This window comes from Bos javanicus, chromosome 16 (genome assembly GCF_032452875.1).
Source record: "Bos javanicus breed banteng chromosome 16, ARS-OSU_banteng_1.0, whole genome shotgun sequence".
Taxonomy (NCBI): domain Eukaryota; kingdom Metazoa; phylum Chordata; class Mammalia; order Artiodactyla; family Bovidae; genus Bos; species Bos javanicus.
In genome coordinates this window covers 65,655,726-65,673,356 of record NC_083883.1, presented here as the reverse complement: position 1 = coordinate 65,673,356, position 17,631 = coordinate 65,655,726, and the positions used below count along the sequence as shown (strand labels likewise).

The 17,631-nt window shown below is 44.1% G+C and overlaps 1 protein-coding gene across 5 annotated transcripts in view; it reads right to left on the bottom strand.

The window, feature by feature from the left end:
- Nucleotides 1–17,631, bottom strand: part of RGL1 (ral guanine nucleotide dissociation stimulator like 1) — a 276,904-nt gene that overhangs the window by 11,246 nt on the left and 248,027 nt on the right. For all 5 annotated transcript variants that reach the window (XM_061383454.1, XM_061383455.1, XM_061383459.1 and 2 more), the window contains 5 exons: nucleotides 15,269–15,355; nucleotides 13,489–13,521; nucleotides 11,162–11,283; nucleotides 8,058–8,147; nucleotides 3,188–3,374 (listed from right to left, as the gene is read on the bottom strand). In XM_061383454.1, the coding sequence (XP_061239438.1) occupies nucleotides 3,188–3,374; nucleotides 8,058–8,147; nucleotides 11,162–11,283; nucleotides 13,489–13,521; nucleotides 15,269–15,355 (519 nt within the window). The remainder of the gene's footprint in view (nucleotides 1–3,187; nucleotides 3,375–8,057; nucleotides 8,148–11,161; nucleotides 11,284–13,488; nucleotides 13,522–15,268; nucleotides 15,356–17,631) is intronic.

Sequence of the window (17,631 nt, the reverse complement as noted above, 5' to 3'; positions counted from 1 at the left end):
AACCTGAGGCCACAGGTGTTGACAGCACCATTAGGACATGGCTCAAGTTTCCTGGCTCCCACGGCCAGGTTCACGTAGCAAGGGCATAACCGAGGCCCTGTCCACAGTCCATGATAAGGTGGTGAAGGAACACAGTACGCCAGACTCAGGGATGCTCAGCACTGAGGTCTGTGATGAGCTTTCGGGTATCTTATCTCAAGAATAAAATTCAGGGCATTATAAATATGAGAGAAATTGATTCAGAGAAACAGAGTGACTTGCCTGAGGGAACACAGCCTACCCTTAACCACATTTGTTTCTAGAACCAACTGTACACATTTTCATGTTGCATATCAAGAATAATTAAGGAATGATATACTAGAGTTAATGTGTTTTTCTGCTTCATGACAGAGTTCTTATATGTGCAACATCAATTACCAAAGAAAGAGGATGTCCCCAACTCATTAGGTGGTGTTCCCCCCCAATAAAAAAAATCACTAATTGAATCATTTAAAATATCAATTCTTATTATAGAAAATTACAAATAATTTCTCAATGAGTTAAGCTAAAGTATACCACATTAATCCAATAAGATAATCTGGAGGTCATTTAAAAAATAGAAAACTTACTAATTTCTTTTATACCAACCTACCCTCCCATGGAAACAAAGTACAGAAATCTAGTTTTCTGATTATCTGGCCTCCAAGTAAAATGAAGTCTACTCTATTTTATTTCCTATGAACTTTTTCCTATTGCATAATGTATATTAAATTCAACTGCATCATTAGTTTAATTAGAGCCAGTCAGCTGATGTGACAACTCTGGTATGCAGAAGTCTAACTGAAGCTCTATCATAATATGGCTTACTTTTTTTCCCTTAGCTTCCCAAGTGAATTACCTTAGTGGCTCAATTCAAGGACTAACTGGTGGTGAATAATTTAACAGCCTGACTTTGCTTGCAGGTGTACCACACAGTAGCGAAGAGGGTCCGTTTTCCAATTACTGGTTCAGTTCTTCCCCCTTCCCTTTCCTCCACGTGAATTTTTTTTCCTTTGTTAGATTTTTCATGATTTTAAAGATATTTATATTCAAGATACAGCCTTGAAGATGCCTGGGTTATATCACCATTAAACAGACCACCTCATGAGCCCAAATTCTTCCTGGGAATCTAAGTAATGTGGAGCAAATGTGAAGCGAATGTTTAGAAATCATAATCAGGGGAACCAAGAAAAAAGGAATGCAAATTACACTTTACAAAAGAGCAACCTCACAGCGTAGCCAAAGGGAAAGGCAGGGTGTGGAGGGCTGCCGGACCTCAGGGTAGGGAGGAGCCACGGAGGTCTCCGGGGCCAGCCGAGCCCTGAGCAGAACTGAGGCCTTTCCCGTTAACACCCTGGGGTTCTGCAGCCCAGCAATTACTTGGCATCCAATTCAATTACTCATTTTTAAACCTAGAGAAATCTGTGACTCTGAGAAAGGTTCAGCCAAAGAATTAAAATTCATGACTTGTGCAAGAAATTATAAAGAGCCAGCGTGTAAGGGAGGAGACAAAAAGAACACGGCAAGGGGGGTGCACAGGACACACGCCGGGCTTCTGCACAGTTTCAAAGGGATGACCAGGACCTGTGGGTACGTCCATGGCACCAACAGATGTCCTTCCTGCACAGGGAGAAACCCCACAGCAATGGGGGCAATAGCTGTCACTGCTGCACAACGTCCATCATCCAAGTCCATCGGAAACGGGGCCTACAAAGCCCGAGAACCTGCCACAAGGTGAGTGATGACGCTTCACCCCAGATTTCTGACAGATTCAGTGCTGAATGTCAAGTCATGAAGAATGATTCCATCCCTGGTTAGGGAGACATGCCTGAGAGAACAGCCAGTCCGTGGGTGTTCGCAGAGCTTTCCTTCAATATTTGGAGCATTAAAGATGTGTCTCCAGGTTTTAAAACAGGAAGGTGAGAAATCCCACTGGGGCAGCATCTGAGTCATCTCAGGCCTAATAAGCCCTGCCTGGATTGACTACTTCAGTGACAAGGTCATCTGAAGGCTTCCAGTTTGCTGCTGGTGCTTGTACCACAGTGTGAAGCAGCGCACACGCCCCCTTACGGAATGGCAAATCTAACCAAAATGAAGAGACTGCGACCAACACTCCACCTCACTGGCCTCAGCAAAAGCTAAGGGGCCAGTAGACACTTACACAGCAAGTCTAGCCAGGCAAGATCCTCTCCCAAAGGGTGCAAGTTCTAGTCACGTCAAAGCTGACATCTCTCATCCAATCTCCTTGATCAACAGACTGAAGCAGGTGTGTATAGGAGATGCACGTGGACTTTTTGTTTTCTTTTCACTGATTTCTACAGCCACAGACATGAAGACTCTCCCTGAGAACTCCTTTATCACCTCTCATCACTCTCCCTTTTGGGGGCCATGGCAGATTGTATCCTTGTTAACCATTCCTCACCCTCCCCTGCTTCCATGCCCTGTGACTCCACACTTCCTCCCACTGGAAGTGGAGTATAGTTCCCCACCTCATTTATTTATGTGGGATTGGGCCACACAACTTTGCTTTGGAAAATAAATTGGTAGATAGAGCCCGTGCAGAGGCTTGTTAGGCACATGCAATGCCCTGTTGCTCATCCAATTTAGCACGCTAAGAGCAGGCCCTGGGTGACTCCAAAAACCACAAGAGGCAGGTAGAGAAGACCTGGACCAAATCATGACCAAGCCCAAGCCAAACCAACTAACCTGCAAACGCAGGACAGAGAACAAACGGCTGTTGCTTGAGGGCACCGAGTCTGGAGTGGCTTTCTCCGCAGCATTACATGGGACACGTGTGGCTGAGACCAGGTATGACACCAAGAAACTGACACGTTCTGGCTCTTGACTTTTCGCTCCTTCAAAGACAATTCTCCATCTCCCAAATAAAGGGTAGCTCACGTTACAAGTCACAGTCCTTCAGCTGCCTCTGGATGTGAGTGTGGAATGATGTTTCAAAGGCTCGATGAAGGAACCAACAGCCTTATCACTTCTGGACACTTTCTATAATAAGGGACGAGTCCCTGGACTGAACTCTGCTTATAACACCTGGTTCAAAATATGACTTGCAAAATCCTCTAGCGAGATCAACCAGAAAACAGACATTCCTCATGTGGCAAACGCTAGATCAGATGCCCGCATCGGGAATTATGGAAAAGGGTTAAGGATGTACCTTTTTTTGAGGCTCGTCGGGTGTGTCCATGGGAGTGATGGAGCCTTCCTCCACCTCTGAGTGGTTGGACTCGCAGGATGACACGCTGACGGAGTCCATGCTCTCACCAGAGCTCCCGCTGGTAGCGGACTTGGGCTGCTCTTTGGTGGGGGCGCTACTGGTGACAATGTCCGACCCCAGAAACAGTCTGCAGAAAGCATAATGCCAGGCGTTCAGGCTCGTAAAAATCTGGAACCCACGATTAAGCAAGTATTTTGTGTTAATAAGTCCTTGATGTCTTCTCAGTTTTGTGTGCCCTGTCATTATTAGGAAAAGATTTTTTACCCAGTTTCTAATAGATTGCAGTAAACATCTTGTCCCAATAGGTTATTTCTAACCTCAAAGGAGACACATTGCCTAGCTGGAGGAAGGACCTTATTAATCTGAGGTCTTCCTGGGTCAATGGTTCTCCATTTTTTGAGAGTTCCTGGACCACTTTGGCAGGATCAAAGTACTGTGGCCATACTCCTATCACTTCCCACCATAAAATGAACTCCAAGAGGCTAAAAAAGAAGGCTGGCCCTGTGCTGGACAAGAAACCAAGCAGGAAGATTTCTTCTCCAACAATCCCGTGAACTACAATAACCTAAACCCCTTCATCATTAAACAACTAGATGAGAAGCATTACAAATTCTTTTCAAAGTTGGGCTTACAAGACAGTAAGGAAAATCCCTGCAGGCTAGAAACAAAAAGGGAACTGAAAACCAGAATATGCAAGCTAACTCTGCAGCTGCTCTGGATGGGGAGTGGGAGGTGCCAACCTTGGCAAACTCAGCACATGGGTTCTGACACATACACAGGGTCCAAAGATGAGGGCTTCTGTTTATGTAAGGTAGAGAGTTAGTACTGACATCCTTTATACAGAGCCAGGATCCTCAATGGGCTATCTATACCCTTAGTAAAAAGATGGGCTAAAAAAAAACATCTTCCTACCCAGGAAAATTTATCTGTTGGCCTGAGCTTAGGTAGGAGAAAAATCTCTCCCCTAAATCATATGTGATTTTAGCCAGCACCTCATTCAGATTTGCTACTTAGCTAATCTAAGAACTAGGAACTCTCCAGCCAGTGATCCTTCTGAAGAAACTAGCATTAAAAAAAAAAAACAAACACCTTTCTGAAGGAATATATCTTCAACTTAGGTTTCAGAGAATTCCCTGATAAAGATGAACTCACAATATACACACAAGAAAATAACCTATCCAAAGAGAGAAGCATAACAAACAGGAAGTCTAGATGATCTTTTTTTTTTTGGTCTCAAGGCATGTGGGATCCTAGCTCCTTGACCAGGGATCAAACCCACACCCCATGCATTGGAAGGTGAAGTCTTAACCCCTGGACCACCAGGGAAGTCCCAAAACAGCAAGTCTAGACTCCTGAGAACTTTAGATGATAAAAACTGTCAGAAACAAACTAATAATTCATTCATTCAATCATTTGAGTGTCTACCACGAGTCAAGCTATAAAACAAATACGTTGAAAAACATTAAAAACATATGAGAAGAAGCTGAAACAATGGTTAAGAGCAAGGCACTCTGACAAAAAGGTAGTGATTTAAATCTAAAAACTCAGTGGAAGGATTAACCAAACACTGAAAAGAAAAACTGCCAACTAGATGACAGGTCTGAAGAAAATCCTCAGAGATCAGCATCAAAATACAAAGACATGAATAACAAAAGCGGTTAAAAGACACAGAGAATGGAAGGAATGCCTGCAATGTCTGTAAGGAGAGTCCAGAAGACGACAAATGATGGAATGGAAAAGACACCGTATCTGAAGGGTCTGAAGAGATTCCAGAACTAATGGACCACAGGAATCCTCAGATCCAGGAAGAACACCCTGAATAGGATCAGTAAGACGAAATCCTCACTTAGCCTGCACAGTGGTGTGTTAAAGACAAAAGAGATTCTTAAAAGCAACAGGGCACGGGGCATAATACACAAAAACAAAAATTAAACACACACCAGACATCTCAAGAGCAACAACAGAGGTCAGAAGATATGAAATAATAGCTTGAAATTCTAAACCGTATGACTCCAAGAGTGAGGGCAAAACAAAGACTTTTTCAGACAATGACTATTTACCATTAATCAACAACAGGAAGGAAGGCATAAGATGCAAGAAGGAATGGCATGTAAAGAAACGAGCAAATGGGTCCAAACCCAAATAAGCACTGACTATGTCAGGAAGGTCTCCTGGAGAAGGGAATGGCTACCCACTCCAGTATTCTTGCCTGGGAAATCCCATGGACAGAGGAGCCTGTTGGGCTACAGTCCATGCGGTCACAAAGAGTTGGACACTACTGAGCGACTAACATATTCTATGGAAAATAACAAGAGTAGAAACAATGAGGATAGGCTTGATTTTTTTATTAAATAATTTAAGGAATTAGAAGCTTAAATTCCAAGACCTAAAAAGCGTATCTTTGCTCTGTCTTAACTCCATCCCACCATCTCTTGACCCATTTTTCATGTCGCTTCCTTTCTTGGACCTCCAAGAACTACTGGGGCTTTGTGGGGGGAAGCGCGAAACTCCTGGCCAACGCAGACTGTGTCAGTGAAAGGACCAGACACAGGTATACACCTTCAGAAGGGAAGAACAAATGTGTTAATCAAATGATAATCCTTGCTTCCTTGAACTTGTCTCTCTGGCCATCATTAGATTCACTAGTCTAAGGTCTATCAGAGTTTAATGTCTATGGGCTCAACTTCAAGACAGACTAGGTTCTCTTAAGACTCTTCCATAAAATTTGCCGCATTCAAAGCACAGGCTCTAATTATACTGACGGCTCTCTTCCTTCCCTTCCTTCCCCTTCACTCTTTCTTCCTTTTCTTCTTTCCTTCCCTCATCTTCTCCTCCCCTCCACTTCTTACTTCCTATTTCCTATGTCCTTCTCCTCTTCCCCCAGAAGGTATTTCTCCACTAGACAGACAGTTAAAGGATCCCCTGGCTCTAGAGCCAAATCTTGGATTTGAGCCCAGATCCGACAATAATTGGCATACTATTCACCCTGTCTGTGCCTTATTTTCCCAGTTTATAAAACTGGTTATCAGGACTTCCCTGGCAGTCCAGTGGTTAAGACGCCATGCTCCCAATGCAGTGGGTGCAGGTTCCATCCCTGGTTAGGGAACTAAAATTCTACATGCCTCGTGGCACCGCCAAAAAGAAATTGGCATAATAGTAGAACCTAGTAGGTTATTTTCGGAGAAGGTAATAGCACCCCACTCCAGTACTCTTGCCTGCAAAATCCCATGGATGGAGGAGCCTGGTAGGCTGCAGTCCATGAGGCCGCTAACAGTTGGGCACGACTGAGCAACTTCACTTTGACTTTTCACTTTCATGCATTGGAGAAGGAAATGGCAACCCACTCCAATGTTCTTGCCTGGGGAATCCCAGGGACAGGGGAGCCTGGTGGGCTGCCGTCTATGGAGTTGCACAGAGTCAGACACGACTGAAGCGACTTAGCAGCAGTAGGTTATTTTATGCATCAGATGAGAAATACATGCATTGTTCTCATAACAGTGTTGGCACATGACTCAATCTGTTCATTCAATAAATATGTATTGTTCACCTACTATGTATGGAACACCAATTTCTGGGGTTAACAATGAACCAAAAACAGACATAAATGTCTGCCGTCATAGAGTTTGCCTTCCATTTAATAAACAGATACATCCAAATACGGCATGTCAACTGGAGGTAAATGCAGTGGAGAAATTCAAAGTGGGTGAGGGTGAGAGAAGGTACCAAGGGCAGGTAACGTGGACAGGTTACAGTTTTATATAAGGTGGTCAGGGAAGGCTCATTTCAACAAAGATGTGGAGTAAGTGAGGGACTGAGCCATTTGGCTATCTGGGGAACAGTGTTCTAAGCAGAAGAAACAGCAAATGAAAATGAGTGTGCTTAGTGAGCTCAGGGCAGCATGGGGGCAGGGGGGCTACAGTGCACAGAGAGGGGGAAGGTGAGGACAGGCAGGGGCAAGACACGTGGACAGGGCTGGGATGACACTTTAGGTCCTGAAGGGGCTTGAGAGCCACTGTGAAGACTTTGGATTGTGATGAGAGGGAGACAGGTGTTGTTAAGTTAGCTACACCTGGCCCTGAGCTGGACAAACAGCCATGAACACAACGGATAAGGTTCCTGCTCTCAGTGGCTTACATTCCACTGGAGGAGACAACGGGCATGGCTGGGAGTGATCAGGGCAGATGGCAACATTAGACAAGATGCTCTCTAAGGAGGTAATGCTTGTGCCAACATCTGAAGGAGCGAGTCTGGAGAGAACGTGTGTCAGGTCATGGGGATATCTAGTGCAAATACCTGGTGCGTCTAGTGTGCACGGAGCCTGGGGAGGTTAAATGAGGGCTGGGGGATGAGCGGGGCTGGATCGTGGTGAACAAGGGGGATTCCAGACAGAGAAAGGTGGCAAGAAGACTGGGGAAGATCACGCTGGGCCTAGTGAAACAGGATAAGCAATTCGGGCGCTACCTTAAAACAAGACCAGTAGACATTTTACAGCAAGGAAGTGATACAATCCGGGGTACATTTGAACACACTACCAGACTACTGGGTGGAAAACAGAACTGTTGGAGCAAGGGTGGGGCCAGAAGTCAGTAAGGATCTTGCAGGAGTGTGGTCCAGGCAGGGGATGATGGTGGTCCAGGCCAGAGAGAACAGTGGGGAAGAATGGATCTAGGAAATGTACTGAAGTCGGGACGGACAGGTTAACGATTTAACAAATGAGTGAATGGGCTCAGGGGAACTTTGTTGAATACCCTCCCCCTCTCCCACTCTGATGGGACCCTCTTGGGCCCCAGGACCCCAGGGTGGCACTCACAGGCTGAGCCTCTTCACCATGCTCTTCCGAGGCTTGGGCGATGTGGCGCTGGCATCAGCAGCCGCTTCGATCTCACAGGAGAGGGCGTAGCTGGGGAGAGAGGGGAGCCTGTGAGGACAGAGCTTGGGAAGTGAACAGATTTAAATCCACACGATTCACTGGCTTCCTTTGAGAGGAAGGCTCTGACTGTTCAAAGTCAAGATATGGACTATGTTGTTCTATGACAAAGGTCAGAGGGTACTGACTTAACAACCAGATTTTACAAATTGACATATATGCCTCCTCCCATCAAACCCCCACTGGTATATAGGTTGAGACTGTTTAGTTCTGCATGACTCAAAACACATGGATTTGCTGGTTCTGGCTGTATCAAAGCTGACTCCTTTTGTTTCCCTGATTGTTTTCAGCCTATGGTTGGGCCAGGGAAAGAATCATTTCTTCTCCTATTACTTCTCCCATTACCAGCTACCTCCCATTACTTTGTGTGTCTGTGTGAGTATGCCCACACACGTGTGTGTGTGTGTGTACATATATACTCAACTTACTGTTTATCTACAGGAAATGAAAGAGACATTTGTAAATGATCTAATCTTCAATAAATAGACATAGGTAGTTATATTATTGATAAAAATATATAAATATCATTTCTAATTGCCAAAACATCCCAAATTAAAAATACTCCAGATTCAGACATCTATATTCCAGGCAGATATAACTTCCATATGCACAAGAAGAATGTAGGTCTGCCTTGAAATGTCTCTTATGAAAGCTTGTAGCTTTAGTTAGGAGATGTACTTGGTTCTAGGTAGGTGAAGAAGCGTGCATGCATGCTAAATCACTTCAGTCATGTCCAACTCTTGCAACCCTATGGACCATAGTCTGCCAGGGTCCTCTGTCCATGGAATTCTCCATGGAAGAATACTGGAGTGGGTTGCTGTGCCCTCCTCCAGGGGATCTTCCAAACCCAGGGGTCAAACCTGTGTCCTCTTACGTCTCCTGCATTGACAGGTGGGTTCTTTACCACTAGTGCTGCCTGGGAAGTTCAGGTGAAGAAGGTAAGTGGTAAACATTAGCTTGATAAGTTGCTAATATTGTGTACTTTTTTAAACCTAAAGATGTATCCAGGTAGTTGGTCAAGCAGAAGTATTCATTGATATAGGCATTATTCAAATACTAACTTTAGACACAGGGCTTTTATAAATCGCAAGGAAAAAAAATAGGATATGTTTAACAAGATTCCTTTAATCATTAAAAAGTCAGTTTCACAGCTGATATTCTGACCCTGAACTTTCTGATTCAAATCACTGGCCATGGTGTGAATGTTCCATATATGAATTTGATGCACAGAGAGGAAGTTCATATATACTGATCATCAGAGCAGAAAACGTAGAAAGAGGCAGTAACTTTTTTGTTTTCTATCCAATACATAGCAAAAACAAAACCTTCATTAATTGACGTGTACTCCGAATCAAAGAGCTTTTTTTTTTTCTTTTAATCAAAGGTTTTAATGTAACAGGACCAATCCATTCCATTACCAAGGACCTCAGAAAACATCTGCATTTCAAATGAGGAAGCAGGCTTATGGAGTTTACAGGATCGACATAACACTGTGCAACCACCTTCAGAGCTTAGGCTGTAAAGTCAGGAAGACCTGACTTTGAATCTAAAGTCTATCACTGGCAAATTACAGCCCTTCTCTAAACCTCAATTTCCTCATTGGCAAAATACTTGTTTTTCAGTCAACTTCACCTTCCCTGATGAGAAACTTTCAAGGAAATCCCCTGTTCTACAGCAGAGGTCAGAAAATGTGTTCTGTACAGGACGAGATATTAAGGATTTTAGGCTTTGCAGGCCGTGTGGTAACTGTTGCAACTATTCAGCTCTGCCTTGAAAGCATGAAAGCAACCATAAACAAGAGGGAAATGAATGGGCTGTGTTCCAATACAACTTTATTGTGTGTGTGCTCAGTCACTCAGTCGTGTCCGACTCTTTTGTGACCCCATGGACTGTAGCTCTTTTGTGACCCCATGGACTGTAGCCCACCAGGCCCCTCTGTCCATGGGATTTCCCTGGCAAGAATATGAGCGTGGGTTGACATTTCCTCCTCCAGGAGATTTTCACAACCCAGGGATCGAACCCACATGTCCTGTGTCTCCTGCATTGGCAGGAGGATTCTTTACCACTTAGCCACCCGGGAAGCCCTTATAACTTTATCAATGGATACTAAAATTTCTATTTCAAATAACTATCCCATGACATGATAGTCCTCTTCTGCTGTTTCTTTTTCAGCCATTTAAGTATGTGAAAACAGCTGGTAGGCTGGATAAGGCCTGTGAACTCTAATCCTCTGAACTATAGGGTAAAGCTACACACCTCTGATGGGCCAACATTCAAGGCACTGCAGTGAGTGTACTCTCCAGGCTCATCAACCTCTGTTTTGAAACCTGTCCACTCATGAATCAGACACGCCAGTGTTCTAACCATTCTTCCAAATGTCAAGCTTGTCAGGGCACCTGACCTTTGCTCACATTCTTCTGTCTGGAATGTTCTCCTCCAGTTCTCCTGGCGAAATCTTTTCTTTCCTCCACAGCCTAGCCCAGATGTTAGTGCCTTTATGAGCTCTTCCCCATTTCCCCCATCCTTGGCCAAGTGAACTATTCCTGCCTGTGGGTCCTGCAGCACTTTGATTACCCACTGTTGTTATTTCAACTCTTCATGAGTCTGTTTCTCCTGCCCCCTTGAACACTCCCTCAAAGCTAGTGCCAATTACCAATAGTGACCAATAGTGATGGCAATGATGCTGTCTCCAAGAAGATTACATTTAATCCTCTCAAACAGACATCTTACAGAAGAGCATCCTGAAGATCAGGAAGAACGTGTGACTTGTTCAAGGTGACAAAGATAAATGAATGGTACAGCACAAGAATCTGAAAGCACGTTTTCTGATGCTGGCAGTTCAGTTTTTTCTGCTACACTATTATCCTTTGAAAGCCTAGTTGCTGCTCGCTAAAGAGCTGTTGAATAAATGGCCAAGTGAGTGACCAGATACGGTATTCCTCTGACCAACACTGCAGCTCCACCCGAAGGACGATGGGTCTGCCCACCTCTCCTCCTCGGTCAGGAGCTGCTGCCTCTGGAACCACTGGATGAACTTTGGATCTGGGCTCATGCAGTAGCTGTTGCAGGCAGACTGTAGGAGCTTGATCTGGGCAATCACTTCAAATTCCTGAAGCAGAAAGTAAAAGTGAAGTCGCTCAGTCGTGTTGGACTCTTTGTGATCCTATGGACTCCCCACCGTTCTCCATCCATGGGATTTTCCAGGCAAGAATACTGGAGTGGGTTGCCATTTCCTTCTCCAGGGGATCTTCCTGACCCAATGATCAAACCCAGGTCTCCCACATTGCAGGCAGACTCTTTACCATCTGAGCCACCAGGGAATCCGTCAGAGCACCAAAGAGTGAACTAAAAAGCCAATGAGATATACATCTTCTCTACATGAAAACATACGGCGGTGGATAAACAATGGACAAAATCATCGAGGAAGCTTATAAAGAACTGCCTGCCTTAGAAATAAAACAGCTGAATAACTCACACATTTGAATTCTGACTCACTGGCTTTTGTCTATGCTTTGTACCCTTTCTTTTTGAAAAAGCCTTTTACACGAATAAAACAAGTTCCCAAGGTGACCCATACTAGGTATGACCTGAAGTCATAGTGACTTTCTATTTCTCTTTTCCATTTCCATTCTTGGGACAGAAAACTTTTTTTTAAGGATGAATCCTTCTAAAATGTATTTTAAAATTCTACTTTCTACAATATAAAAGAAAAAAATTACTCTGAGTCAGGAAGCTCCCAAGTTCTCCATTCCTATCTTCTTCAACCCTTATGCCCTCGATAAGTAAGTTTTGGTAGGGTTGAATATCTAAATAATCCAGAACCTCATAAACTTGAATGTTTAGATTTCCTGAATTCTTGGGGTTTTACTACTGTAGTAAATCATTTAACTCAGTCTTTTAAAGCTCATAAGAGAAGCAAGTGTACAGTTATGTCCAAAATTATTTATCCTTCTTTAGATGTTTCAATAAAGATTTTTTTAAAGTCAGCAATGAGTATAAGTTTTAGCTTTAGGTTTTATACTCAAACTTTTCAAAAGTTTAACATGCTAGTCTTAAAATGAAAGAGATTTCCCTCTAGGGTTATTCTGAAGAGAAAGGACAAAGATGGGTAACTGTGGAGGCAGTAATTGAATTGGTTTGGATGGTTACAGGACAGAGGCAGTTCAACAACTGGCAGATTCCGTAGGTGTGGATTTCCCATGCAGTGACCTCCCGCCTTGGCCTCAGCATCCGCAAGACGCATTCATCATCATATGCTACCAGGGACAGAAGACTTGCATTTGTCTCAGGCGGTGTTTGTCTCTTGTTACTTATGAGTTCAGCCTGCTTAGCTCCTGAAACTTTGGTTTTAACTGCAATGTCATTTACTCCTGGAAGTTTCTCTGACTCCACAAGTTGGGGACAAATGCCCCTCCTATATGCTCCTTTAATACCCACTACTTTTGCTCATAAGCCCTTATCAGGTTGCATGGTAACTGCCTGTTTGCCTACCTACTTCCTTTACTGTAACTTCACGAGGGCAGGGAGCTCTGGGCTTTTCCTGATGCAATCCCTAAACCTATCCCACTTTCCCATCCAGTGTTAGGTCTGCAAGAAACGTTTGTGGGATGAAAGAATGAATGAATAACTAAAGAACAACGAGAGTTCCATGGGGTAATATTATTATTTTCCTTGGGATTATTTAAATATACCATTTTAACACTAAAACCATAGCAAATTTTCAAAGCTCTGTTTTATCTCTCTGTACAGAACTATTCTACTTTCCACAGAAAAATTCAAAGTGATGTTGAACGCCCCTTCCTATGCTGATAGGAAAGGAAAAGAATAATTATCCACATGTAACAATGAAGACCATTTCCTTTCCTCTCTCTAATAGGCCTACCAGAGTTAACCATCTTTAGTAACCCTTCTATATCATATACTCTTATGAAACACTTTCTTCTTAATGGGATAAACCTGTTATTGCTGAGGCTGATTGTAAAGAAGATAATGATGAAGGGGTAAAGGAAGAAATGTGGGCTCAGGAGGAACAGGACAGGATGTGAACCCTGGCTGTGCTACCAGGCGACTCTGGTCAAGTTACTTCATCGGAGTCCTGGTTTCTTCACCCTTGAACTGAGAATGATAAAACCTGCCTCACGAGGGCTCTGGGGCAATAACGCATAAGAGTGTGCCAAGTACAATGCTATATGATACATTTTCAATATGTGTTATTTTTTTTCCTGCCTCAACAAAAAACTTAAGTCTCCACTTCTCTTTTTTTTTAAGCCCAAATGAAGTACAATGGAAAACCACAGCCAAGACTTCTACTTACCCTTCTCCTCTTCTCAAAGTTTATCAGTCCACCCTGAAAGAAATTTTTTTGAAAAGAATGACAAACCAAGCTATTTAGAAACATAGCCCTCTTTGTTCTAGGTTTTTGTTAAAATAGATCAAAGGGACAATAAAGTCACAATTATTCATGACAGTAATCATGGCTACTTTGGAAGAAGAGAAGCATCATTTGCTTAAAGAAAAATATTTCTTTATCATAGGATAAGATATAGGCGGACAGCCTTCTCTTACAATGCCTGAAACGAACTGAAACAGTCATGACAAAGGACTTACAACACAGAATCCAAATATACTCGCAGAGCCAGTAAAGACAAAAGCTTGGGTAAATGTTCCAGCACACATTTTTTTTTTTTTCCTTGACCGAAAGCAACAAAAACAGATGGTCATTGACTCATACTGGAAACCAAAGTGTCAATGTGTTATCAAAAGGGAAGTCACTTCTATATAACCTCATCACCAAAGTTAAGTTTCAGTTCTCCAGCCCCCCAGCTCCTAGTCTCATAGGCTGAACTTAACTTTTAAAGCATTGGTCACTCCCCCCCAAATTCCCCAACCCTGATCGTGTTTCCTGAGGCAGAGGATGTGAATAGACACAGAGCACTGCTCTCTGGGTAAGCACGTCCACAACATCTACAATGAACTTGGAGGTGGGAACTTGCAAGATAACTGCTACTCCTAACTATGATGGAGTAAAACGCCGGCTGACTGCACGTGATAACCAGGAACGTGAGATAAGGAAATACACGAGAAATCCTTAAGTTTCATTTCAAACATCAAATCTCTTCTCCATGTAATATTCTGTTACTGTTACTAACAAGCAGCTGGTTTTTCTAGGCTTCATTTCATTTCCCATTTTGAGAAAAAGAGAGAGAGGGAAGGTAATAATATGAATCAAAAAAGGATATCTGAAAACCCATGAATTTGACTGACTTCCTACCCCAGCAGGTAGAACGTGGGGGCATATTATTCCCTCAGCTCCACCTGCCAAAGTCCTACCCAACACTGGGCAGGATTTGACTTTTAACTTTTAAAATCATCGGAATGACCAATGATCGAAAAGTTAAATTCAGCCCACTGAGACTAGAAGCCGGCAGGGCTGGAGAATTGAAACTTAACTTTGATAATGATGTTACATAGAAGTGACTTCCCTTTTGATAAAACACTGACAATGTTCCAGCCCAGTCCTTCATAATGGATGCCATGACCTCTGTGCCTAAGGAATCAATTGAGGCTTCCCCTCTTCTCCCACTTCATTTCTGTTTGAGTTCTTACTATTTCCATCCATCACTGTCTGCTTTGAAATACACCTTCCACGAGATTGTGAGGCACTGCTGGAGTCACTCATCTCTGTATAACTCATGGCATCTAGCACAATGCCATGTTCATGAAGAGCCCTCAGTTGGGGTGGGTGTGGGTGTGGGGGTGTGTGTGTGTGTGTGTGTGTGTGTGTGTGGGTGTGTGTGCGCATGCACTCAGTTGCTCAGTCATGTCTGACTCTTTGCTACCACATGGACCATAGCCTGCCAGGCTCCTCTGTCATGGGGTTTTCCCAGCAAGAATATTGGATTGGGTTGCCATTCCCTTCTCCAGGGCATCTTCTTGACCCAGGGATTGAACCCACATCTCCTGCATTGCAGGCGGATTCTTTACCCTCTGCACCAGCTGGGAAGCCCCACTTGATGTGAACAAAAGTGTATTTCTCTCTTGGGCAACCAATGGGAAGGCTACAGATCCACCTGCACCACCGGCCCGGAACTCACCTCGATGTAGTCCTGGAGGGCAGTGTCTAGCATGGTGAGGTCAGTCAGGAAGGTGCCCAGGTAGGGCACAGTCCCCTGCATCACACCCTGAACAGCAAGCACAAGAAAACCGTCTCTGCGTTACTGAAAGTCTGGTCTACACGGACCAAAAGGCTCTGTGTCTGCTGCAGTCTGCAGGGAGCCCATTTGCAGATGGAGGCAGCAATCTCTGAATGGCCAGGTGAGCCTCGACAGCATTTGGAGAGTAATTAAGAACCACTGAAGGCCTCTCTTAAGGCCACTAGTGCTAACCTCTATGAATGAAAAATTTTAAATTCCTTTATGAATTGACTGGGAATTCCATCACCAAGGTAACTTTCGAAGTCATGAAAACCAAGCCTCAAATGCAGGAGATGCTTCAGGTGGATTGAGGTTCGCACATTGCCGACACAAGGTCAGAGGGACCTCTGTTCTCTCTCACAGTGTGTGGACACCCCGGTGGTTCCGAACAGCCCTGGGAAGGACGGCCTCACCAGGCAGAGGGGTGGCTGCAGCCCACTGCGGGAGTGTGCCCACAGGAAGCTGTGGTATCACTATAAAGTGGCTTGGTGACTCAGTTCTGAAGAAAACAGGAGGGAAAGGGGAAAACAGTACCTTTAAACTAGAAAACTTGCCAAACTCTACCTTACCCAGGTGATGAAGGCTAAAATCACCAGTGACATCCGTGTCACACTGATGCCATTTATTCCTTGATAGGATGAGAAGACACTTCACATCTGTGATACTCCTCTCCAGACCCTTAACCTCAGTCTAATCACGGAAAACAACAGACACCCCTGGCTGCAGGACATTCTCAGGACACTGGAACAGTCTTCCTAAAGAGGAAGACTCAGAAACCATCACAGAGCAGAGGGGACCAGGCTGACAACTACATGCCGTGGGGCACCCTGGATTAGATCCTGGGACAGAAAGATGATGCCGGTGGGAAACTGGTGAATCCAAGTCAAGTCTGGCTTTCAGTGAGCAGCAGGATGCCCATGTCGACATCCTAGTATTGCCAGGTGTGCCACGGTTACAGATGTTAACTGGGGTGGGAGTGGAAGGGTGAGGGGTGCGGAGAAACTCTATGTATTATCTGGAACTTCTAACTTCTAAAATTAAAAGTTTATTTAAATTTGTGGTGATGCGGATGAACCTAGAGTCTGTCATATGAGTAAAGTAAGTCAGAAGGAGAAAAACAAGTATCGTATATTAACACATACGTATGAAATCTGGACAATGGTACCGATGAACCTATTTGCAGGGCAGGAAGAGAGACTCAGACGTGGAGAACGGAGCTGTGGACACAGCAGGGAAGAAGAGGGTGGGACAGACTGAGAGCAGCACTGACATACATACGCTGCCATGTGCAGAACAGATGGCTGCTGGGAAGCTGCTCTGGAGCACAGGGAGCCCAGCTGGGAAGCTCTAGAGGGGTGGGATGTGGGGTGGGAGGGAGGCTCGAGAGGGAGGAGAGGTATGCGTACGCATAGCTGGAAACAATTATCCTCCAACTGAAGAAAAAAAAAAATTCCCTCGAAAATAAAGGTAGAAGCAACTCCACTGCAGGTATATGAAATTGTGAGTGTTAGTCACTCAGCTGTGTCCGACTCTTTGCCACCCCATGGACTGTAGCCCATCAGGCTCCTCTGTCCATGGAATTCTCCAGGCAAGAATACTGGAGTGAGTAGCCATTCCCTTCTCCAGGTATATACGTACTAGATTAATTTCACCAAATCTCCTTGGAAATCATTTCTATCCTCCACAAGGCCACCAAGGCACTATTTTGAAGAGAAAATAAAAGGGGGCTTCCATGGACGCACCTTGTCCTAAACTCCATTAAGGCACTTATGGAAATTCTAGCAAGAACACAAAGCCTCCGCCAGGGTGAAACCAGGCGGCCTGATGTGCATGTGGCCGGCTGTCTCCTTGGTCAGGGCTGCTTCGCGAGGCTCACACCAAGGCAGGTTTTGTCCTTCAAGAGCTCACTGTCAGCTGCAGTTTGTCCTTCCCTATTATGTGTACAAGGTCTCATCCTGAACCAAAATAATCTCTCTCTTAACAGCTATTTTTAACTTGTCTTTGAACCACCAAAAATGTTTGAAGTGCTGTGAATATTCTACAGGCTTTATGTTACAGAAGAGGCCCATCACTCAAAAACAACATTTCTGATTTATGATCAGGCTTTCAAAGAAGAAGAAAAGTCTTCTTCAAGCAGGGATGAAAATATTTAAGAGTTTGTCAGTCTCCAATCTGGTCTCTCTGGTTTTCCCCTTCTATGCTCAAAGTTAGGAGAGTTTTAAAAATAAAGCCAGTGATGTCAATAGTTCTCTTTTAGTCTTAAG